Source organism: Callithrix jacchus, chromosome 15 (genome assembly GCF_049354715.1).
Source record: "Callithrix jacchus isolate 240 chromosome 15, calJac240_pri, whole genome shotgun sequence".
Lineage (NCBI taxonomy): Eukaryota > Metazoa > Chordata > Mammalia > Primates > Cebidae > Callithrix > Callithrix jacchus.
The window spans coordinates 73,166,544-73,191,431 of NC_133516.1; the positions used below are offsets into that span (position 1 = coordinate 73,166,544).

General features: G+C 50.5%; 2 protein-coding genes across 8 annotated transcripts in view; one reads left to right on the plus strand and one right to left on the minus strand.

The window, feature by feature from the left end:
* EFCC1 (EF-hand and coiled-coil domain containing 1) overlaps window positions 1-10,211 on the minus strand; it is a 42,559-nt gene extending 32,348 nt beyond the window's left edge. Inside the window, 2 exon segments of the mRNA XM_054245998.2 lie at window positions 7,663-7,946; window positions 9,482-10,211. Coding sequence (XP_054101973.2) covers window positions 7,663-7,946; window positions 9,482-10,177 — 980 coding nt within the window. The 5' untranslated portion in view covers window positions 10,178-10,211.
* CFAP92 (cilia and flagella associated protein 92 (putative)) overlaps window positions 9,589-24,888 on the plus strand; it is an 80,662-nt gene continuing 65,362 nt past the window's right edge. For 5 of the 7 annotated variants that reach the window (XR_013527540.1, XM_008982240.5, XM_017965134.4 and 2 more), the window contains exons 1-4: window positions 17,667-17,812; window positions 18,440-18,733; window positions 21,244-21,434; window positions 22,342-22,555. Coding sequence is in view for 6 of the 7 variants with exons in the window: in XM_008982240.5 (XP_008980488.4) it covers window positions 18,472-18,733; window positions 21,244-21,434; window positions 22,342-22,555 (667 nt within the window). In the remaining variant the exon portion in view is untranslated. Of the gene's footprint in view, window positions 9,756-17,666; window positions 17,813-18,439; window positions 18,734-21,243; window positions 21,435-22,341; window positions 22,556-24,888 lie in introns of those variants that run through there. The other 2 variants (XM_035273831.3, XM_035273830.3) reach the window with 2 other exon arrangements.

Below are 24,888 nucleotides of genomic sequence, written 5' to 3' on the forward strand. Positions count from 1 at the left end.
CCTCCCTTCCTGCCCAATCAGTCCTCCATGGACAGCTGGAGGGGTCTTTAGGAAGCTCAAATCTGACCTTCACTCTCTGCCTCAAGCCCTTCTCTGCCTTGCTCTCTGAGCTACAGGCTTCATGCATCAGCCTGGCATTCAGGGTCCTCTGCCAGCCCCTCTGGCCTCCTCCCCTGTCCTTATCCACCGCAAACCCTCCAGTCACAATAAAAAATCTTCTTCCCAAGCAGTCCCAAGGCCATTCATATCTCTGAGTGTCTGCACTCACTGGAACCTGGATGTGCAATGTCTGAGAAAACTCCTACTCATCCTTCAACACCCAGCTCAGATATGGCATTTCCCCAAGGGACGCCCAAACTTCCTCTTTGCTTGCCCTGAAACTGTGACTCTGTCGGAGCCTTGCTGCACTCAGCTGAAACTGTCCATTTGCCTGCTGGGTCCCTGTGGACAGAGGGCTTTCTGGGGGCTGGACTCTGGATATTAGCAACACCAGCCCCACCATGATAAGTATTTATAAGGCATGCTTTACCTGACAGTTTCTGTAAGTATCCACTTCATGCCTGAGGAAACTGAGACTCACAGAAGTGAAGGAACAACTCCAGCTCCTACCACACAGGTGGAAGAGCTGGGAATCACAGCCAGGTTGGGCTGGGCCTCCTGAGCCTGGGCCCCCACCCACCAAGCCCCCTGTGCATCCTGAGGGCCTGGGGCATGCAGTGGATGCCCAAGTGGGTCTGCCTCTTTGTGAGCCTGGGTATTGTTTCTGGAGGAAAGGCCTCTGTTCCCACCAAGGCCACCCACACACCCACCTCCAAGGACGATGGAATCCGAGGCCTCCTAGCTTCAGATCGTGCCCCATGACCCCTCTGCTCACTCCCACCCATCTGCCTCCCTCCCGCCCCAGGCCCGCTGACTTTGGCCCACCCAAGTCAGGCCAGGCAGCAAAAATGGGGCAGAAGAAAGGAGGTAGCCCTCGGATGGCCTCATCTTTGTGTCCCCTCCACGATGGCCAGCCAATTGCCCTCCCTGCTCCCTCCCTCCCTCCCCAACCCACTTTCCTCCATCCCAGCCTTTTCATCTTCCCTGACAACAAAGCCAGAGGCCGGGCCGCCAGGCCTCCCCCTGCTCCAGCTGAGTGGAGCTGGCACTCTCGCTTTTCTGTCTTTTTGAGCACCAGCCCCTGCCTGGTGGTGCTGGCCCCAGGCTGCCTGCCCTGCCCAGGTGTCCTGAAGGCCCCATTAAGAGGGCTCAGCTGCTCCTTGGCTTCAGAGCAGGGTGGGGCCAGCCCAGGCAATTGGCTGAGACATGGGCAGCTTCAAAAAGACAAGATGCCAGAAACCTACCAGAGACCATCTACTGAGGACTCAAGGGTGACCCCTCAAGGCAGGACCAGGCCACTGGACCACTTAGGGGTCTCTTTGTGCTGCAGCCCCAGGCATCACGCCCCTTTCACTTTTGAGGACAGCATTCACTTCCATGCCTGCTGGCCCATTTGTGTGTCCACGCACATCTTACTGTGTGCCAAGGCTGGGCTGGGTACTGGGCCACAGAAGTGCCAAGCCTTTGTGCTCCCTTAGGAGGGCTCCCAGCTACGGACAGAACCTGGGGATAACCATCTTTTTCTGTCCACCCTCCTCAGTGAGTCCTGAATCACCTGGATGGGCACAGGTTGGCAAGGGCACAGAGTCCCCCCACCACAAACCACCCCCAAAGCACTCAGAAGCTAGGAAAAGCTGATCTCCAGACAAGCCTACTCCATGTCTAACCAGGTTCCCTCCCAGGGCCTTCAGAGTTCAGAGTCTTGAGCTGCCACAGGTAGGCTATTCCCCAGACAAGAAAAGGATTGGGCTGTAAGCTCCAGAGAGAGGCAAGGGGATGTGTTCCTTGAACATGTCTGGGGTACAGTGCCCCTTGATTCTCCCAGGAGGATCTCATTCCCAGAGTTCGATGGGCCTTGCTCTGCTCCAGTGGTGGGTATGTGACTAAGGTTTGGCCAATCAGAGCATCAGATTGTCCTGGCCCCTGTGATGAATTCAGGGATGAACATGTTTCCCAGTTGGCTGAGTGAGGCCCAGTTCCAGAACTTCAGTGGGATGGTTCAGATGACAGATGGTCTTTCTACTGAACTGAGCTTTGAGGATATTAGCCTGGCATCCCAAGGGCTACTCGGGGAGAGAACTTGCTGGAGAGTAAAGCAGAGCTTCAGCGTATCCTGGGAATACTACGCGAGTACCTGAATCCAGCCATGTCTGAAGCTGGGCGTGCCTACTCCTTTCAGTTCTAAGAACTTCTTTTTCACCTAGGTCAGTTTGCATTAGGGTTTCTGGCACTCACCCAGGAGACGTGGATGATAGAACGGAAGAAAAGAAAAAGAAAAGAGAGGAGAGAAGAAAGGCGGAGAGTGGTTGGAACTAAGTTGGGAGAAGATCCACCTTGCTTGGGCAGGGACTGGATGACATTTTATGAATGGTGATGTCAAATTTTCCATATAAATCTGTTTGCATTACTGCAACAGAATGCCCCAATCAAATAATCAGTAACGTCTACTTTGAATAAAAATGTGTGTGGGGATGGACTATTTTGTGGGATTTGCAGAAGAAGAAGCTGAGTTTCTCATCTGAGACGAGATAGTATGAGCAGAGACCAGCTGTGGGGAAGCAGGACCAGAGGCTGATGTGGCTATGAGGGGACCAGAAGCCCTGTGGGAGGGCTGTGTGCCTTAGCAGGTGGGGACTGGGCCAGGGAGCACCTAGGTCTTGCCTGCCTCTAGGAGGCCTGCAGATGCCTTTGACACCTGGGGTGCTTCTATTTCACCTGCAACTCCTACAACTCTGAAAGCAGCAGTAGGCCCCTCAGCACATGGCACATCTGTGCCCTAACATGTCTATTGCCCTGTGTCCCCAGGCACGGGGCTTGGTCCACAGAAGGTACTTAGAAAATATTGTTGAATGAGTTAAATAAATGTCTCCGCTTGCTTACATATTTACTGTCCATCCTCTTAGGTTGCTGGTTAGGATGGTGGATTGATGTGCTATGGGAAGCCCCTTTTCCATTTACAAATATGCTGAAATGCTGGGTAAAATAGAACTGTTTAAAAGAATATAGAGCCAAGGTAAAAAACAAGAAGAGGAGACCTCCAGCTTGTATAAAAAGCAGGAGATGGAGCTGAAACGTCCATGGAGGTATTAGGGACAGGAGGACCTTGCATGGTGAGCTACAGAAGGAGGCTCCCTGCGTGAGCCAGGGGCCAGCAAGGGCTATCTTATCCATGAACAAAGATGAGAAATATTCCACCTATTGACCTTGGGGTTTTGTTCCCCGGTGTGGGACTCAATCTCTCACTACCTGGGTAGCTAGGAAACTCCAAGCTAAGAATCAAATTTAAAACTAGCCTAGAATCAGGCCCTCGTGGAGGCAGGTAGAAAACTGCTCTGAAGGGAACTCTACAACCTGGTTCTATGTGTGACTCTCAAGGATCATGGCCCTGCCGAAGAGAGGCTCACAGCCCAAAATGACAGTGCCTGCCAAGAATGCCTCATCATGGCAAAGACGGCAGGTGTAAGACATCTCAGGAAGCTCAGATATTACAGCAATCGAAAAAAGACTGTAGAATTAGTGTGGCTGAATGCTGCAGAGATCAAGGATTAGGCAGAACCCACAACACAAGGACTGATGAGATTGAAAAAGATAATGCAGGTCTGGAAAAGAGCTCAGTAGAAACCCTAGACATGAACAACAGAGTCAGGGAGATCGCATTTTAGGAAAGTGGCAGTTTGACTCAAAGTTAGGAAACTCAACACAGTCTGAATTCAGCTGAGTTTTGGGTATGTGATTTTAGCAAAACCACTCCTAACCTCAAAGGTCTATTTTCTCATTTGAAACATGACACAATACCAATCTTAGAGGAAAGATTAGATCAGAGTAAGTCAGTGTCTGTGAACGTGCTTTGAACATTGGGAGATGCTGGAAAAGTTAGAGTCGGGTCATTCATTATAACCAAATGGTTTCAAGCTGTCATTCTCAGGGGGAGTTCAGTCATTGCTCTGTTTTTCCCCCAGAGACACATCTGCAGAGCACCTGGAGACATTCCAGAGTGATGTCACATAAGAGGGTGTGATGGGCGCTACCGTTTGGGGCATGGGGCCCTTTCCTCTCTGTAATTCCTGTAGACTACAGCCACCTAGGCCAACTGCAGAGAAAGAGGCTGATTCAGTTCAACAATCAGGGACATTTGAGTTTCTGGCACTTGAAAAGCAAGAGCAGAAGTGACATTTAGCCTGTAGTCCCTCCCCAGCCGGTAAAATGTCCGGCCAATGTTTCTGGTGTGGGAGATCCAGGAGGACTTGTGCATACTACCAAATCCAACTCGAGCGTGGGGCTTGGGGCCACCAGGCTGGGCTGTGAGTCCTGCCCTTGCCTGTTAGTCACTGTGCCACACTGGACAGCTGCTTCCTCTCTAGTCTTGGTTTTCTCATCTGTGAAATGCTGTCAATAACACTTTTCTTTTAGACTGGATTAGAGGCCCCCATGAAAAAGTGCCTGGTATGCAGTTGATGCTCAATAAATGCCCATGACCATTCTGTCTCCTCCCCTTTCCCTTCTTCTCAGAGTGAGAGTTTTGGGGCAGGTCAGTCCACAAACCAGAAAACTCTGACCATAGAAAATGCCTTCTGGGCAAGGCAGGGTTGAGGGCATTTTTCCAGAGGGGCAGAGAAATGAGTGACACAGCCATCCACCTAATCACTATGTGCCCTACACATAGTGTCACTCGCTCTCTGGTCCTCAATTTTTTCATCACTAGGTGTCTCCTTCAAAGCCTCTGCAATAGCTATTCCTCCTTCTTCCTAACAAAACCCGAGCTTTGGCCAGGCGCAGTGACTCACGCCTGTAATCACAGCACTTTGGGAGGCTGAGGCAGGCAGATCATCTGAAGTTGGGAGTTTGAGACCAGCCTGACCAACATGGTGAAACCCTGTCTCTACTAAAAATACAGAAATTAGCTGGGCATGGTGGTGCACATCTGTAATCTCAGCTATTGGGAAGAAAATCGCTTGAACCCGCGAGGCAGATATTGAAGTGAGACAAGATAGCGCCATGGCACTCCACCCTGGGTGACAGAGCAAGACTCCATATCGAAAAACAAACAAACAAAAAAATGAACCCCACCGGGTGTGGTGGCTTACATCTGTAATCCCAGCACTTTGGGAAGCCAAGGGGGGCAGATCAGGAGGTCAGGAGATAGAGACCATCCTGGCTAACACAGTGAAACTCCATCTCTACTGAAAAAAAAAAAAAATACAAAAAATTCGCCAGGCATGGTAGCTCTTGCCTGTAGTCCCAGCTACTGGGGAGGCTGAGGCAGGAGAATTGCTTGAACCCAGGAGGCGGAGGTGGCAGTGAGCCGAGATCACCGCTACTGCACTCCAGCCTGGGCGACAGAGCGAGACGCCGTCTTGTAAAAAAAAAAAAAAGAAAGAAAGAAAATAGAACCCCAGTTTTGTTTGGGACTGACTGACAGGACCAGCCCTTGCAGTCTTCTTCTTATTCGGGATCAGCAGATGCAAGGTCTGGAGGCACAGCAGCCATTGTGTAACCTTGAATCAAAGCACACAGGCAGTGGGGGCAGGCCAACTCAACTTTTCTGCTTCCTGGCTGTGTGGCCTTGGGTATGTTACTTAACTTCTCTGTGCCTCATTTCTTACAATCTGTAAACTGAGGCTAAAACGTCTACTTTGCACAATCTTATGGGGTCTAAATGGTGCATTGGATCTGAATCCACTTTTTCTGTTGTAAATGGTTATCCCAATGTTTGTAGTTACTTGTACCATTCTGCTATAGAGGACTAGTTGTAACTTTAGCGATAAACAAAGAAGAGCCTCTTTATTTCTCCTCTTGGATCAAGTTCCAAGGCTGGATGTGGGCCTCAAGCCAACCAGCCCTGCTTTTCAGCCATCAGCTATGCAAACAGGAAGTGGCTCTCCAAACACTGTGCGCTGCAGGAGGCTGGCCCAGAGTCGCCTCTTTGGAGGCCTCCCTCCAGCCCCATGCCTTCCTATCTCCCAGCTGTGAGTTCCTCAGATGTCCAGGACAAGGCCCCTCCTCTGAGGAGTTAGGTTCAAGGCCACCCCTTCTGGCTGCCCTGCTGCCAGCCTGGGCCAGACCACTGTCCTCGCAGGCCGGGGGATGACAGGAGCCCTCACTGGACTCTGTACTGTCTCCTGCTCTCCCTGTCTGCCCATCTCTTTGTCACACTGTAGCCAGGGTAACTTTTTATTGAAATGTAAATCTGCTTCTGTCACCTCCTTGCTTAAAACTTCTCCATGGCTTCATGTTCTGTCTCTTAAGGGAAAAACTGAAGTCCTTGCTGCCACCTTCCAGGTCCTAAATGGGCCTCCCTCCAGCTCTACCCCTCCAGCCACTCTGGCCTCCTTTTAGTTTTTGAATAGTGCCAAGGTCCCTTCTGCTCCAGGGCTTCACCCGTACTGTTTCCATTTTCTAGAATGTTCTCTCCTCTCCTCTCTCCACCTGGCTCTATGACATCCCATCCTCAAGTTTCACTTCTTTGGGGCAGGCTGATGAGTGCCCCCCACATCCTGCCTTCTGCCACACATCTGTTCCTGTGAAGGTCTCAGCTGCTCAAGGTGGCTGCTCAGGGTAGAGATTTCAGTCTGTCCTAGTCACGTGGCTGCATCCCTGATGCCTGGGATACCCCTGGCACAGAGAAGGTGCTCAGCAAATGTGGTGTCAGGCCGGCAGCAGGCAGGGGTGCCTTGTGATTTGAAAGGCAGAGAGGCTCTGTCTACCAAGCATCTATCATGTGCCTGTCAGGACCTCATGGCCTCTTCACAGCATTCCTGCAGGCATGGACCCCAATCTGTGTTCCACCCAAGAGGAAGCAGGTTCTGCAAGGGGCGGTGACTTGCCGGGACTCACACATCTGCCAGATCCCTGCCAAGATTTGAACCTGTGTCCCAAGTCCAGCTTCCTGCCCTGGTGGAGCTAGCACAGGCAGTCATTATACATCTGTTTCCTCATCTACAGAGTGGAAACATAGTAGTACCCACTTCACAGGGCAGTTGTGAGGCTGAAATGAGTTAAGCCACATAGGTCTTGCACACAGCAGGTGCTTAGTAACTGTAAGCTATTATCATTATGATCAAATCCAGGAACGAATGAGCATGAGCACATTCAAGTGCAATCTATGATAAAAAAATAAATAGAGAGTCTTTGTGGATGAACAGGAGGATGGGTGGACATCTGGCTGGCTGGCTGGCTGGGTGGGTGGGCAGCTGGATGGGTGTGTGGGTAAGTGGATGGATGGATGGGTAGATGGATAGATGGATGGATGGCTGGGTGGGTGGATAGGTGGGTGGGTGAGTGGATGGATGGATGGGTAGATGGATAGATGGGTGGGTGGGTGAGTGGATGGGTGGATGGATGGATGGATGAATGGATGGGTGGGTAGATAGATGGAAAGCAAGCAATGGAGTAGACTTATGACAAGAAATGGAGAACTGATGAAGGAATGGAAGAACACATGAATAAACGAAAGGAGAAACTGGGGAACACGAGAGCGAGTGGGAGGAGGATTGCATACCCAAAATCTGGGAGAATGGGAGCTGAATTGGGGCACCTGGGCTCAGGGCCCGCACCCCTGCTCACCTGTAGCGTTGCAGCTCCGCCTCCAGCTGCCGCACCCAGCGCTGCAAGCCGGGCACCTGCCGTGCCAGCGCCTCCAGCTCTCGCACACGGTGCAGGCTGCGCAGCACCACCTCCCGGGCCTCTTCCGCGCGCCGCCGCACCTCGGCCTGGCCTCGGCGCAGCCGCCCAGCGCGGGCCTCCGCTGCAGCCAGGGCACCCTGCGCCTGCCGCAGCTCCCGCGCCGCAGCCTCCGGCCCACCGCGCCCCGTCTCGTGGATGCTCGCCTGGCTTTTCCAGAGCCCGACCTGAGGGGAGAGGGGAGCAGGGGATGAGTGCCCCAGCCAGATGCACGAGAGGAACGCCCGCAGGACCGCGGTCCTCATTACTGCGCACCCAGCAGCGCATTTATTGATGGAGCAAGTTTATTGCACCGTCTGATTCCGGGTGCTATGCCCTTAGGCCGGGTGCATCCGAGTTCCTTTAACCTTCGCCACAACCCTAGGGAGGCGGGAGCTCTAATGATTGATTCCTCCTCGCCCCCCACCCTCCAGAGTTTTTTCTTTTCTTTTCCTCCAGCGTTTTTTTTTTTTTTTTCCTGACAAAGGAAACTGAGACAGGACACCTGTATTCCGTTCCCTCTGTGATTCCAGTGACTCTCCAACCTCACTACTCTTCTCGGCCTACTTCTGTGTTGGCAGCAGTCAGCCTACCGGTGGTGGTTCCTCATCTCCTAGACTCCAGGAGCATCTAAGCATCCCCCACTGGCATTTCAGCCCTCCCCGTGCCTGCGCATTAGAGTCTCCTTGACGGTGATTTTTGTCTTGTTTACTGGTGTGTTCCCAGAGCTTAAAACAAATCTGGCACATAGTAGGTGCTCAATAAATACCTGAGCATGAATGACGTCGGAAAACCTTTCAGGCGTGTCCCACGGCTCCCCGTACGTTACTTGGGATTCCACATTAGGGGAGTACTTTCCAGCCTCCACCCTGGCTTACACACACACTGAAAACCACACCTTGCCGCTTCCCTGCACTCTGCAGCATCCTGGGCTAAAGCGGGGTTATGTAACGTCAGTTTCTTCCTGGCCTGTTGTCGCCTGGGGTAGGGGCTGTTCCTTTCCTCCTCTGACCCCTGCGACCCAGCACTGCCCTTGGCGCACGGCTGGCACAGTGCTGAAGTGTTTGTTGACGACTCCCAGATGCTGAGGCTGGGTCCCTATCTCACCTCATAGTTCCTTCTCAATAGCCCAGAGCGGAGCGGGTCTGGTACCCGCAGGTACTTGGTGGGCCGTGAATGCCTGATCCATACTGTGAGCCACCCTGCCTATTTCTCACTTGTCTCTGTTTCTCCCGCAGAGAGCCCCATAAGTCTTTGTTGATTGAAGGAAGGAGCGGTCAGTCTACCCTAGGAGGCAGGGAGATCAGTGTACAAGGCCTTCACAGTTTTGTCTTCTAAACCTCCTAGAAGCCTGGCAGGAAGGAGAGAGAAAGATGCTTGTTGAAAGGGAATATGTGAGACTATCCAGACAGGTGCGATTCCTGGGTTAGAAGGGGCAAGACGTGATGGGGGATATGTGTGCAGAAAAGTGGGGTATGGTTGTCTGAGTGTGACTGGGGTTTTCGGGAGTGGAATTGATTTTAAGAATAGGGTTGGGGACTGGAGTGGAATGGGGAGGAACAGGGACAGAATGCAAGTGGGCTGAGGCGGAGGTGGAATGGTGTAGGGCTACCCTCTATCTCCCCTTCCTCTGCCTCTGTCCCATCGGGCTCCGCAGCCCGCCAGCTTTTAGTTCGAGCTCTCTTGCAGGCGTTACCACCCCTCCTCCGTGGCCGACACGCACCTGCAGCGCCAGGCAGCGCGCATCACTGCTCTGCAGCGCAGCGCGCAAGTCCTCCACCAACTCGCGCAAGCTGCTGTTCTCCTCTTCCAGACGCGCCACGCGCTCGCAGTCTGGACTGCTGTCGGGGCCCGGAACGCAGGGCGGGCGGCGGCGGCGGCGCGGGCGACGCAAGCGGATCTGCGTCTCGATGTGCTCGCTGAGAGCGCCGCGGGGCAGCCGGGGCCCCGCACGGGTGCCGAAGTAGCCACAGAGGCGCGCGTGGAACTGGCGAAAGGTGAGTTCCGGTGGTTCAGCGCGCAGCGCCAGGCGCGCCTCTTCCTCGGTATCTGCGTCCCTGTCCGTGGCCACCTCAGCGGCCGTGTCCCCAGCGGTCACATCTCTGGAGTTTGCATCTCCTGCCGCCTCTCCGGCCGCGGTGGTCCCCTCTGCGCGCAGCCCCAGCACGGCGCAGAGTGCCCGGAAGTCGGCGCGGGGCAGGCGGCCGACGCCGCGGCAGTCAAGGTGGTGGAAGACCTCCTGCAGGTACTGGTCCAGGCCGGTGGCCAGCACCACGATCTCGTTCTCCACGCCGCGGTCCAGCCCGTAGTGGTGCGCCAGGGCGCTCAACAGCCACTGAGTGCGCCGCGCAGGCCGCCGGTAAGGGTCGCCTCCCGCGCCCTCCATGCCGGCCTCAGCGCTAGCGCCGGCCGGCTCCATCGCTGCGCCGCGCGCCTCTCTCCTCCGGTCCCTTAGCCCCGCCACTTCCAGGGGCGGCCTCAGAGTTTCTCGAAAGGAGGGGCTTAGCGGTCGCGGTCTGGTTGGAGCGGCTCCGGGGACCGCGTCCAGCAGCTGAGCTGGCCTCACAGGACGTCTGGTTTACCCCAGTTGCTTTGGACCTGGGGCAGGGGGTCTAGGAGCCCCCGGGATCCCCGCGGCGCCACCAGTGCCAGGTCTACCTCCGGATCTGGCGTCTCCATGTGACTCTCCGCTCTCCTCTCCTTACTCCAGGCACATTCTTGTCATCTGTGCTTTTCCTCCCACTCCCGGCTGTCCGCTCTCAACTCCTTCCTCCCTCCGCCCCGCCTGCTTGGCGTGGAGAGTTAGCCCCAGACCTGGGAGAGAGGTAGGCGCAGGATCCAAAGCCCAGGAAGGCCTTGGGGGTGGTGGCCTAGTCCAGTTGCTGGGCATGTGCCCCCACGTCCAAGCATCACTCTTCCCCCTCTCCCCGAAAGGCCTTTCGAGGGTTGCCTGGCAAGCCTGCTCTGGCTACGCTGTAGCCATAGGTGTGGAAAATCTTCCCCTCCGTTTACATTCAGTTACCGGGTTTCTGAATCCACTTCTTGTGCTACCATAGACCGTGCAAAGAGTCCCACGCAGTAACTGGGAAAGAGAGGGAAACAGGCTTGGAGAAGCTAGGGGTCTAGGTTAGGGGCACCCCGCTGGTGAGAAGCCAATCTAAGACTAGTCCTGTGCTAACTGCTCAGTCGCTCCCTGACCCCCCTCCCCGTCCCTGTTGAGGGTGGGTATAGGACTTTCGGGAAAGTGGTGTCTCTGGCCCTGCCACATTTGTGCCTGCAAATGGTGACTTAGCAATGGGATCCAAGTTCCATCTCTGAGTTGGGGCTAAGCTGACAGGATGATGTTTGGCTGAAGTTTCTTTTCTGGCGTTTTAGAACACATTTCTGGAAGATGAAGAAAAACCTGCTTCACAGACGAGTGCTAGACTGTGTTCCCTTTCTTTTTCACAAGAGGGGTGCAGTGATATTGTGATATTGTCCACCTGCTACCTGCACTGAGAACGGTTTTCCAGCCATGGTATCCAGCCACGTTGAAGCAAGAGGCAGACTCTTCAGCTGTTCCTAGCTACAACAGAGAGAGAATCTTGCCCTGTGGATAACTCTGAGTTTAAATGTAAAATCCTGCTGTTTGAAAAGCAATAGCACTCTGTCTCCTCTGTCACAGTATCCCAGATTCAGCACTTTGTCCATCTGGCAAATTCATACAGGTTCTTGAAGGCTTTGCCCGGAGTATATCTCTGCTGGGAAAAAGTTAGAGGCTTCTCCCCAATCATTTTGGACATACTCTTTTAGGTTTGTTTTTTAATTATAAAAGTAATGGCAATTTGACACAATTTTTACATCACCTACACTTCTTGGCTTCTTTTTACTTTAGAAAGCCACCACACACAGGACGTTCACTGCATCATTGTTTATTACAGTGAGAAACAGGAGACAACCTGGTGTCCATCAGATCAGCTAGGACTCAGCAAACGAGGATGAGCGGACATGGCAAGGCGCAGCTGATGGTGCACAACACTGATGCTTACATAACAAGAACAAAACCACACAAAACAATACTAAGTCTTTTCTACAAGGACATGTGTATGTGAGTGCATAGAAGATGGAGGGGTTTATAAGTGAATTCAGTGGTTCTTTCTGCAGAGGGGAGACACTGCCCTTTTGATAAGATGCTCTCATGTGTTTCTTTTTCTTGGCCGGGTGAGATGGCTCCTCACGCCTGTAATCCCAGTATTTTGGGAGGTGGAGGCAGGAGGATTGCCTGAGCTCAGGAGTTTGAGAGCAGTCTGACCAACGTGGCGAAACCCCATCTCTACTAAAAATACAAAAATTTAACTGGGAATGGTGGCAGGTGCCCATAATCCCAGCTACTCAGGAGGCGAGGGAGGAGAATCACTTGAACCCAGAAGGCAGAGGTTTCAGTGAGCCGAGATCATGCCATTGCACTCCAACCTGGGCAACAAGAGCAAAACTCTGTCGCAAAAAAAACAAAAGCCAAAAAGACAAAAAAACTCATTTTATTTCATGTCAGTGCTGAGAGCTGGTAGCACAGGCAAGAGGGCAACACCCTCCCTGCCCCCAATCCCTGCAGCTGGTGAAGGAATCCTTTCAACAGTAGTTTTCCTGGGCCAGTCAATATTGAAAACAAAGCTTTTAAATGTCTTGCTGGGAGCCGTTGCCAGCCTCCGCTCCCCTACAGCTCAGGGAAGTAAGGGTTGATAATGGTATGCTGTCAGGCCTGTCTGTCTGCCCCGCAGTGTTACCAGGCGCCTCTGAAATAATTCTGGTTGCATCCACAAGGTTTTTGTTTAAGGTTCAAAGTGAGCAAATGCAGAGGTCTCCTTGAGTTCTTTTGTATGAGCTGGGGGGATGGGCGTGTGTCTGTGTCGGGGAGAATCAGGGCTATGGCAAAGAAATGATTTTCTGAAGTCAGTTCAGTATTGTTTGAGCCATGTCAAATAGACATTGTTTAAAGTGTCTTTTAAAGGTCCGGGAAAATGCTCAAAAGCAAAAATCATCCACTATTCTGCCACCTAAAGGGGACCACTGTGTATTTCTGATGTATTTATTTCCAGACTTTTCCATGTATTGGGTCATGAAAGGACTTACTGGAGTGATGGAAATACTCTGTATCTTCATAGTGTGGTGGTTGCACGACTGTGTAGATCTGAATTTTACAGTGTGCAAATTGCAGCTCATTAAACTTGACATGAAAAACATATGAAAAGCACAGTGGAAAGGCCGCCATTGGGATCTTTCTTTGTGCAGGAACTGAGCTTTGTAAACAGCGTGGCTGTGGTTTCTTTGCAGACACTGCTCCAGAGGCTGCCCTATGCTCCCTCAGGATGGACTATAAGGTGCTTTGTCATTCCTCACAGATGCCCACCAAGGTGGTTTTCATCTTTTCTCCACAAAAACAATACTGTGAACAATTTGCTCCGTATCTTGAGTGACTTATTACTGGACCAAGGAGTATACATATTTTATAAGCTTGCGATATTGTCAGACCATTTTTTGGAAAGTTGTGTTATTCTATCCAGAGCCTAGAACTGTCTGGGAATGTTCCTGGGCCATTATTTTCAGTGCCATAAAGCTTTTGGGTTTTTAGGAATCTTGGTTAGTGGATTTGCTTAGTGTTCAGACAACAAGCTTTACTTCTATTAAAAATAGGCCTGCTCTTAGGCAAACATATTTCTTAGATACAACCCCAAATGCATGAAAAAGAAAAAAGTGGAGTGGTGAATTGGACCTTCATGAAAGTTCAAAACATTTTCACTTCAAGAGATACTATTAAGAGACCAGGAGAAAATATTTATAAAACATACGCCCAGTAAAGGACTTACATTCAGAATTTGCAATGAACTCTTACAACTCGGCAGCAAAAAGACAAATGATTCAATCAAAAAGTGGGTGGAAGATACAAACAGACAATTCACCAAAGAAGTTGTATGGATGACCAACATACACATAAAACAATCTCAGTATTCTTAATTGTTAGGGAAATATACTTGAAAATTATGATGAAATACTATATCATACCCATGAGAATAGCTGTAGTGAATGAAACAGACAATAAGTCAAGAATTGGAAGAAACAGGAAACTTCACGTTGTGGATGGGAACATAAAGTGATGCGGCCACTGTGGAAGACAGTTTGGCGGTTTCTCAAGAAGTTCATCACAAAATGGCCATATGACCCAACTATTCCACCCCTAGACTTCGACCCAAGAGAGATGAAAACACATCCATACAATGACTCACATGGGAATGTTCAGAGCAACATTGTTTATAAATGTATAAATGCCCAAGCTAAATGCCCATTAACTGATGAAGGGATAGGCAAACCGTGGTCTGTTCATAAAACAGAATATTATTCAACCATGAAAAGGAATGAAATACTGACACATGCCTCAACATAAATAAACCTCAAAAACATATTGCTAAGTGAAAGAAGCCAGTCACAAAGCCAGAATACATATGGTCTGACTCGATTTACAAGAAATATCTAGAAAAGGCAAATTTTTAGAGACAGAATGATTTGTGGTTGCCTAGGACTGGGAGTTGGAACAGAGATCAATTATAAATGTTCATGAAGTTTTATTAGGGGGATGAAAATGTTCTACAACAAACTTATGATGATGATTACACCACTCATTAAAGTTACTGAAAATCATTGACTTCTGTCCTTGAAATGGATGGATTTTATGAAATAAAACTTGCTTCAATAAAGCTGATAAAAATGGGGAAGGGGCAAGAAGAAGATGGATGTAGCTGATTCCCAGTATGTCTCCAGCTGCCAGAGTCTTGGGATAACTTCAGGAAGGCCTCTGTATAACCTGTGGGAGCTCAGGGACACCCCACCCAGCAGAGGAAGGAAGCAGGGATGGATTGTTCAGTGACCTTGAACACCTCCCGCCCCTGGATGCTTGTCCCTCTGCTTATCAGAGGTGCAGTCCATGTCTTCATCCCCTTGAAGTGGGGCCAGCTTCATCACTTGCTTTGGTTAACGGCATGTAGCAGGGTGACATGGTGCTGGTTCCACCCCTAAGTCCCAAGAGGCCTTGCAGCTTCTTCTGTGCCCTCTGGGATCCCTGCTCTGAGAATGCCATCTGAGGAAGCCAGTCCAGGCTCTGAGGAGATAAGGCACCACATAGAAGGAAGCTGGTCTACCATTGGGGGTGGGGGAGCCCATGGAGGGGAACCAAGGGGCTCACCAAGAGCCAGCAGCAACTGCCAGACATTCAAGTGAGGCCTTCTGGCACCTTCCAGACATGTTGGTCCTCCAGCTGAGCACAGTGCAGGGAGTGAACCCAGGTGAGGCCAGCAGAGAACTACCCAGCTGATGCATAGAGTGGTAAGAAAAAACAAGTGTTTGTTGTTTGATGCCATTAAGTTTGGGGTTGGTTTTTACTTAGTAACAGATAACTGAAACAGAAGCCCCCTTTCCTTTCCTTTGTCCCTGAGCTCCCACAGGTTATACAGAGGCCTTCCTGAAGTTATCCCAAGACTCTGGCAGCTGGAGACATACTGGGAATCAGCTACATCCATCTTTCCTTTGCTTCTGATCTGCCAGCCCTGAAGTCATCTTCATTGAGGTAGGGTTGTGGACCCACCATTCTCTCACACCTGAGACCCTCACTTCATCCTGTGATGCCCTGGGTCTTGACCCAGACACCATCTTCCTCAGGGCAGTGGTTCCATATTCTGGTTGTGCAACGGAATCTTGGTGGCAATTTAAAAATATGGCTTCTGTACCTATTATTTATTGCACAACAAATCACCCCAAAACTTAGTGGTTTATGAGAGCAATATTTGCTTTGCTTATAAATCTGCAGTTTCTCTTGATGGAGACAGCTTGTTTCTGTTCCTCAGTGTTAGCCAGGGTGGCTCAAAGGTTGGGGGCTGGGATCATTTGAAGTCTTGCACTCTCACATGTCTGGGAGTTGAGGCTGGCAAATTGGCTGGGAACTGTCAGTTAACAACAGCTTTATGTGGCCATTTAACATGGCTGTTAGGGCTTCCTCACAACATGGTGGCTGGATTCCTAACATGAATACCATACCTCAAAAGAACAGGGCAGAGGTAGATGGAATTTGTATGACCTGTATGAAATCACATAGTGTCATTTCCTCTGTTCTCTTTTGACTGAGGCAGTCACAAGGTCTGCCCAGTTTCCAGGGGAGGGGACTAGACCACCCCACTCCCCCGGGTGAGAGGAATGTCAACATCACACTGCAGGAAGATTATGTTGTGGGGGATCTTCTGAGGTGGCTGTCTTTGGAAAATATAATCTGCCACTTGTTCCTAAGCCCACCCTTAGAGAGTCACTTCCACAGATCTTTAATGAAGCCTCAGAATTGTATTTTTGACATGTAGATGTTTTCAATGTACATCCAGGATGGCACATTGGTCTTTGGTCCAAGACTGCTTGCTGGCCTCTCACTCCTGAGCTCAGGGAGAGATGGGCTGCTACCCTAGGTGGTGATGTGATCAAGAAGCGTTTGAAGGGAAACCAGCCTCAGGCCAACAGGTAGGACCTGGGGAGCCCAAGGCCTGTCCAAGGTTGGTGGTGGTGTTGAACTGCCCTTGTTAAAGGGGCCTTTTGGGGGCTGGTGTATCTGAGTAGCTTTGTATTCTTCCAGCCCTTCATGTGTCTCCTGAGCATTTCCTGGCAAGCAAACAATAGTCTCCAGGCTGCTGCAGGTGGACTGTGGACAGCATGATTGTGTCTCTCTGTGCTGATAGTTTGAACGCCCTTCTCACAGGGCTCACTGCCATTTGATGTTTTCCCTCACAGCTGTACTTGAGGCCCAGTTTTTTAGACTGATTGAACCCAAGGAGTACTGGAGAACCCAGTATTAAAGGGGCTGTCCCATGCCCCAAGAGCTGTCTGGGGAGGCATGCACTGGGAGGCTCAGGACTTGGGCCCCAGTTCTGCCACAGTGTTGCTCTTTGACACAAAGTAGGTCATAGCTCAACTCAGAGCTAAAGTGTTCTTAATAGCCAAGCGTGTGCGTAGCCTCAGTTCCCATTCTCTTGAACAAACTGGCTGCCAAAGAGGGGTACTCTCCTTCAACAGAAGGCCTGCCTTGGTTCCCCATTGCCCATAGTTCTGTGCCCTTCCTACCCTTTGGGGTTATATACCATGGGTCCTACACAATGCTGCAGCCTCACCATCCCTTCCTGAACTTGCCAGGCCCTTTCATCTATATGGGCCTTTGCATATGCTGTTCCTCTACTTGGAATGCCTTCTCTTGCTTTCGCCACCTGGCCACCCGCCAGATTGGGCTTTGCTCACCTCCTCCATGAAGCCTACCCCAGCCCTCCACCCCAGCTGCTTGCTGTGCTGAAATCTTCTACATCAGGAGCCACAGTCAGGGCTCTCAGCTTGGGTGGTTTAGCAGACTAGCAGAGGCTCTGGAGTCAGGCAGTCCGGATTTCAATCCTGTGCCGCTCCTACTTGCTGTGTGACCTCTCAGGGAATCGCTTCACCTCTCTAAGCCTGTTTTCTTATCTCTGATCGGGGCTCGTGATCACTAAACAGAATTCGCATGCTATTAAGGACATCAGCGACAGAAGCAGAGAATCTAATGAGAGAGATCGTGGGGAGGGCTGAGTGTGCAAAGCCCACAGCTGCCTTGCTTTTATTAAGGAATGGGAGGTGGGAGCTGAGGGAGAGGGAGGGAGGAGCCATCAACTCCTCTTCGCCGTCATAAGGGCAAGGGCCAGGCTTATAGTAGGTGCTGACGTCCACAGTAGAAACGCCTTAAAGAGTAAATGAATGAATGAATAAATGAAGGCAGCTGGTATCTGAACGTGGCTGTAGCCATTTGACAGACTTGGTGCGCAGCGGCTGAGGAAAGCCCCGCCCCCACGCCGAAAGCCCGTGCGTCTCCTAGCAACAGCCCTGAGTAGCTGAGGGCCCGCGGCCCTCACTGCAGTCGCCGAAGGTCCTCGCTGTCTTGGAGTTTCTTCGCCCAAGTGGCTGTGGATCTGGTACGGGAGTTGCCACCGCGGTCCGAGTCCCCGCTGCCGCCCTGCGCATCGGTTTGCAGGTACCGCCGGTACCTGGAGGGGAACCCCTACCCCTGCCCCACCTCGGCCGCCGCAGCCCGGGACCCTTCCCGCCTAGCCTCGACGCGCTCTCTCTCCTCGGCGTTAGCCCGGCGTTCCGCCTCCGTGGGCCCTGAGCTGATGCCCCGAGCCCAGCACCCAGTGCACGTTCATGTTCTGTCTGGGGGGCAGGACTCAGTCTCCTCGACCTCCCCAGGCTCCCGCATGTGCTGCCCCTGGCCGGGTTTGCCTCTCCCCAAATAGCAAACGCATCCTGTGCTTTGGTGCAGCAGACGCCCCCTCTCCCGCCAGGTGGCTCCCGGGAGCTGCTCACCTGGGACAGGCATTCCGGAAGCCCGGCGACTGACTCCTGGTTAGGCGAAGGAGATAGGGTTGCTCGTCGTCGGGCTTATTGCTAGCCACCCTTCTCTGTGGTTCCTTCATCCATTCATTCTCTAAGTCCGTCGAGTAACGACTGTGTGCCAGGCAGTGATGGAGCCCCAGCATTCACCAGGAGCAGGCGGGCAAGCGGGGAAGAGAAGGGTGGGTGCTCCTGCAGGAGGCTGGGCTGACCTCCTGGAGCAGCCCTGGAATACAGGTGGGGACAGCCTTCACTTTCTCCCTGCCAGGAGCGCCGGCGCCCAGTGGTGCGCTGTGCAGCATGTCGCTGCATGCGTGGGAATGGGAGGAGGACCCTGCAAGCATAGAGCCCATCAGCTCCATCACCAGCTTTTACCAGTTCACGAGTGAGTGTGACGTGGAGGAACATCTGAAGGCCCAGGCCAGGGCCCAAGAGTCCGACTCTGACCGCCAATGCAGCAGCATTTCTTCCTCCTCTGAGCCTGCCAGCACCTTCAGCTCCGACGTGCCCCACGTGGTCCCCTGCAAATTCTCCATCTCACTGGCCTTTCCTGTGAATATGGGTAGGTGCTAGAGCAGAACTCTAACACCCTCTGAAAAAGGGGGTGCACGAATTAACTTTCTGCAGGAGTTGAGGGAGCATATGCCCCACAACCTCTCTTCACCTGCCCCACCCCCAAACGGGCTGGCCAGTGCCAGCCAGGAGCAGAGGTTGAAAAGAAATAGCAATTTTAGGGGGCTCAACTGTGGTTGCATGAGCTTCACATGCTTAATCCTGTCAACAAACTTAAGAAGCAGGTGATGTTCTGTCTGCTTTTTACAGAGGGGGGAAAAACATGGAGTGGTTAAGGCATTGATCCCCATAAGCTCTTGTGCATCACCTAATACCTTGTTTAAAATACATCTTCCTGGAGACTGAGGCAGGAGAATCGCTGGAACCCGGGAGGTAGAGGTTGCAGTGAGCTGAGATCGCACCATTGCACTCCAGCCTAGGCAACAAGAGTGAAACTCCATCTCCAAAAAAAATTAATCTGTTGAATCAACATCTGAGTGTAAAGGTGTATCAGTTAGTTATTGCCACAAAAATGTAGTGCAGCAAACCTAAACAAGCTCCCAAGCTCCAAGTTCAGTGGCTGCAGACAGGAACCCTAGGTTCTCCTGGATGTCCTGGTTGCTGGTCTAGGCTGCATTCTGTGACGGCTCAGCTCTGCTTCAGGCCGCTACTCCTCCTGGACGAGTGGGCTAGCCTAGACACCTTCTTGTTCTAGAAACACAGAGACACACAAGAGGGCAAACTCATCCCCACAAACACTCCTCAAGTCTTTGAGTGTCTCCCACCTGCTAGCATGTTACTGGCCAAAACACTAACGTGGTTTCAGCCCAACATGGGGGGTGGAGACGAGTAGTACTTCACCTCTTAATAGACCTTAGCTTTGTTTTGTTTTGTTTTCATCTGCCTGCTTGAACTAGCCCACCATGATGATTTCAGCTTCTCCTGGTATTCTGTTGATGGTTGCTTCAGATATTTTGGAGGCCATCTGGTTAGGTGTATAGCATGTTTTGAACTGCTCCATCTTCTTGGTGAATTGAACTTTTTGTCATTTTGTGGTGACCGTTCCTCCATTCCTATCTAAAATGATGCCTTTACTCCTGGGTTTATTGCTATGAAGCAAAAGAGCCTGGAAAAAGACATCCGGCAAATATCAACTAAAAGAAAATTGGCAGTTATCTTCTTTAGCCCTCATCTCATTTGCAGCATTTTCTAAGTGTTTTTTCTTTTTTGGTTGTCCTCCAAAGGCACTTATAAAATGGATCTCTGTGGGGCAAAACTTCATGAGATCTTGTGTACATAAGAGTATTTTTCATCATCACGGCAATACTTTGACATACCTCTGGCTGGATATGAAATTCTAGTTTCATTGCTTTTTTCCTTTGATTCCTGAGTATTTATGGCTGGGTAAATAAACATTTCTTTATACAAATTGTTTATTTTCCAGTAAGTGAATTTGCTGGGTTGAAGGCATGAGTTTATAGTTTTTCATAGATATTGTCAACTTGCCCTTTAAAAGGGCTGAATAATTTGCCTTCCTGTCTTCAGAAAAAGAGAGGCTCTGTTCACTTGCTGGCCACCTGGGATTGAATCAGAAAAGGTCTAATGCTACCAGAGACTGGAAGGAGAAGCTTGACCCCAGTCTCTGCACAAATGCTAACTATTCTGGTAGCAGAAAATTAATGCTGCAGCAGACTCCTGGGGTTAAAAACTCAGACTTTAAAAGCTACAGCTTAAAGTATAGTCCTGTTGTTATAGAATGATATTTGGATTAAATGTTTATGGAGCTCCTAACACACCTTCTTAGGATGTGAAAAAGCCCCAGCCTAGAGTGTGGAGTTTAAGCTGGAGTGTAAGCAACCAGGGGTGTGGGGAGTGCTCCTTGGGCTCTGGCCTCTGGCAGAAGCCCAGCTGTATCTTCCACATCCTGTCACCTTATGCACCCCACATTGGGTAATTATGTTTTTGCTAAGCTGTTTTCTCTGTCTGGAATATCTGCCAGCTTTGCTCCTCTAAGACTCTGCTAAGGCCCCCTGGGAGGCCCACCCCACCCTCCCCAGGCAGAGTTTGCTCCTCCACCTTTGTTCTTCACAACCTTGTTCCCACTGCTATTATGGCACAAATTACATGGTTCTGTGGTTTTTCTTCTTTTACCTGCTTCTTAGGGCCAGGAGGAGCTAGGGTAAGGCAAGTAAGCTCTCTCTCCTAATAACATCTGGCCTGGCCATCTGATTTCACTTTAACTCTATCACCCTTTTAGCCCTAGGCCTACTAACCAACACTCAGCCTCCAACTGAGACACTCACTGTCAAAACCATGCACTTAAATTTTGCACTTGGGTGCCCAGTCCAGGTCCTGCTACTCTGCTGGCTAGGAGCACTGGACCTGTACCTCCTTCCCCAAGCCAGGCAGGCAGTGTGGGGTGTGCAGGCTCTTGCAGCATCAAGTTCCAGAGAACTGGGGAGACGGGCCTGCTTTTCCATATGAGGTTAAAACAAGACTTCTTCAATCTGTATCTTCTAGGTCATAAGGGAAAATATGCAAGTTTGATTGAAAAATATAAGAAACACCCTAAAATGGACAGCTCTGTTGCAAAGATGCATCATTTTTACCACATTGAGTATTTCCTTCTGCCGGATGATGGAGAACCTAAAAAAGTTGACATATTGCTATTTCCAATGGTGGCCAAAGTGTTCCTGGAGTCAGGAGTAAAGGTGCGTGTGTGAGTGTGTGTAGCCTTGTGTGTGGGCTAATGCCCATTATGAAGAGTGTGCCGCCTCATGGATATGTGACCTCAGCCCCACCTCTAGTTGGCTAGAATTGGAAGATCCTGGGCCCCACCTCCTAAGAGGAATCTGCACTCACCTGATCATTCCAATTGCTGACTTTTTTTTTTTTTTTTTTTTTTTTTTTTTAGTCGGAGTCTTGCTCTGTTGCCCAGGCTGGAGTGCAGTGGCACGATCTTTGCTCACTGCAACCTCAGCCTCCCAGTTCCGGAAATTCTCATGCCTCAGCCACCCAAGTAACTCGAATTACGGGCATGAGCCACCATGCCCAGCTAGTTTTTGTATTTTTAGGTGAGACAGAATTTCACTATGTTGGCCAGGCTGGTTTTGAACTCTTGACCTCAAGTGATTCGCCTGCGTTGGCCTCCCTAATTGCAGGCATTACAGGCGTGAGCCACCATGCCTGGCCTATTTTTTATTTAGCTATTTTGCCCAGTAATTTCCAAGGTGTTTCAAAAGTTTTTGTAGTTCTTGAGGTTTCTTTTTTTCTGTGTGTATGCATGCATGTGAGTGTGTGCACGCGTACACACTACCTGCACACACACACTCCTGCCAGTGGTTTTGCTCTGGGTCATTGCTTGGAAGCAATCAAGGAGGATATTTACTGACAATTACTTCGATTTTATTTTTCCCGAGGAACACAGAAGTCTAATGGGACCCAATACACAATGCCCCATTTCCCCTGAGCTCAGAGCCTGGAGAGTGACCAGGCACCAAAGTTAGGCAGTGCTGCCGCTGAGGGCCTGGGCTGGGGCTGGGGCTGGGGCTAGCTCTGTTTGCCATGACCTTCTCATGTCTTTCCCCAGTTGACGTCTCTGAATGTTGTTTTACACAGACCGTGAAGCCGTGGCATGAAGGTGACAAAGCCTGGGTGTCATGGGAGCAGACTTTTAATATCAGTGTGACAAAGGAATTATTAAAGAAAATAAATTTCCACAAAATCACCTTGAGCCTTTGGAACATTAAGGACAAGGTGTCAAGAAAAGCTAGATATTACCGATTGAAGACTGCTGGTCTCACAGACAACGTGGGAGCTTTTCATAAGTCAGGTGCTCTGGTTTTATTTGAAATGGTTCTGGAAGCCTGGGGCTTACTCACTAGTAACAGCATAAAAGCCAGTGTCTCCTGGTTTCCTTCCTCTAATTGGCATGTGCACACACGGGTTTCTGGATCTGTGGCAGGGCATTTCCACCAGGTCATGCTGTGGTGATAGGAAGGGCCACCCTGGGCAGTGATGGTGTGGTGGGCAGTGTTCCTGCAACTCCACCTTTTGGGCCCTTTTATTTTAGGGCAGCTCTGACTCGGGCACCCGCCACCAGTCGGGACTAGCATAATGTTTACTAAAAAAAAAAAAAAAAAAAAAAAAAAATTAGAGGATACCAAGAAACAAAAGAGAAAACTTAAAAATCCTACCACCCCAAGACAGTCGTCTTAACATTTTCATGCAGACCTTTCCAGACTCACTTGTATAAATATTATATCAACCTTAGTTGTTTGTTTTTTTTTTTTTTTTTTGAGACAAAGTATCACTCTGTCATCCAGGCTGGAGTGCAATGATGTAATCTTGTCTCACTGCAACCTCTGTCTCCCCGCTTCAAGTGATTCTCCTGCCTCAGCCTCCCGAGCAGCTGGGACTACAGCCATGTGCCACCACACCCAGCTAATTTTTGTATTTTTAGTAGAGTTGGGGGGGGGTTTGCCATGTTGGCCAGGCTAGTTTCGAACTCCTGACCTCATATGATCCACCCACCTTGGCTTCTTAAAGTACTGGGATCGGCCGGGTGCTATGGCTTATGCCTATAATCCCAGCACTTTGGGAGGCCGAGGTGGGTGGATCACGAGGTCAAGAGATCGAGACCATCCTGGTCAACAAGGTGAAACCCCGTCTCTACTAAAAATAGAAAAATTAGCTGAGCCTGGTGGCGCGTGCTTGTAGTCCCAGCTGCTCGGGAGGCTGAGGCAGGAGAATTGCCTGAATCCAGGAGGCGGAGGTTGCGGTGAGCCGAGATTGTGCCATTGCACTCTAGCCTGGGTAACAAGAGCGAAACTCCGTCTCAAAAAAAAAAAAAGTACTGGGATCACAGATGTGAGCCACTGTGCCTGGCTATTGTCAGAAAGTCTTTTGAACTCCCTTGAAGGAGAGGACCAGGAGGGGTGGAAAGATCCAGGCTTTGAAGCCAGACAGTGGAATTCAGTCCTGTTTCCATCTTGAACTTGCTGTTGACCAGGGCATGTTCCTGAACATACGTTTCTCATCTGTAGAAAAGGAAAAACAACTAGTACCTGCTTCTCTGGAATACTAGAGGCAGGTTGATGGGAGCAGTCCACCTGGGTACAGGCAATAAGGAAGTTATGCATCGTCTGTAGAAAAGTTAAGAACTGTGGCTGAGTGCAGTGGCTCACACCTGTAATCCCAGTACTTTGGGAGGCTGAGGCAGGTGCATCATGAGGTCAAGAGATCAAGATCACCCTGGCCAACATGGTGAAACCCCATCTGTACTAAAAATAGAAAAATTAGCTGGGCATGGTGGTGCACGCCTGTAGTCCCAGGTGCTCCAGAGGCTGAGACAGGAGAATTGCTTGAACCCAGGAGGCAGAGGTTGCAGTGAGCCAAGATCGTGCCATTGCACTCCAGCCTGGCAACAAAGTGAGACTCTGTCTCAAAAAAAAAAAAAAAAAAAAAATTTTTAAGAACTGTAATCAGGCCGGGCACAGTGACTCACGCCTGTAATCCCAGCACTTTGGGAGGCCAAGGCGGGTGGATCACGAGGTCAAGAGATCGAGACCATCCTGGTCAACATGGTGAAACCCCGTCTCTACTAAAAATACAAAAAATTAGCTGGGCATGGTGGCACGTGCCTGTAATCCCAGCTACTCAGGAGGCTGAGGCAGGAGAATTGCCTGAACCCAGGAGGCGGAGGTTGCGGTGAGCTGAGATCGCGCCATTGCACTCCAGCCTGGGTAACAAGAGTGAAACTCCATCTCAAAAAAAAGAGAAAAGAACTGTAATTAAATGCTACCTATTAAACTATGGCATGGCATTAATTGTAAGATGCCTCCTCATGCTTAGAGATGTTAAAAATAAAAGCAGGTACAGTGGTTCATGCCTGTAATTCTAGCACTTTGGGAGCCTGAGGCAGGAGTTTGAGACCAGCCTGGGTAAGATGGCAAGACCCTGTCTCTATAAAAAATTTAAGAATCAGCCCAGCATGGTGATGTGCACCTGTAATTCTAGCTACTTGGAAGGCTGAGGTGGGAGGATTGCTTAAGCCTGGGAGGTCGAAGCTTCAGTAAGTTGTGTTTGTTTGGCTGCACACCAGCCTGGGTGACAGAGCAAAACCTTGTCTCAAAAAAAAAGCAAAATGGATGTACATATTAGAAT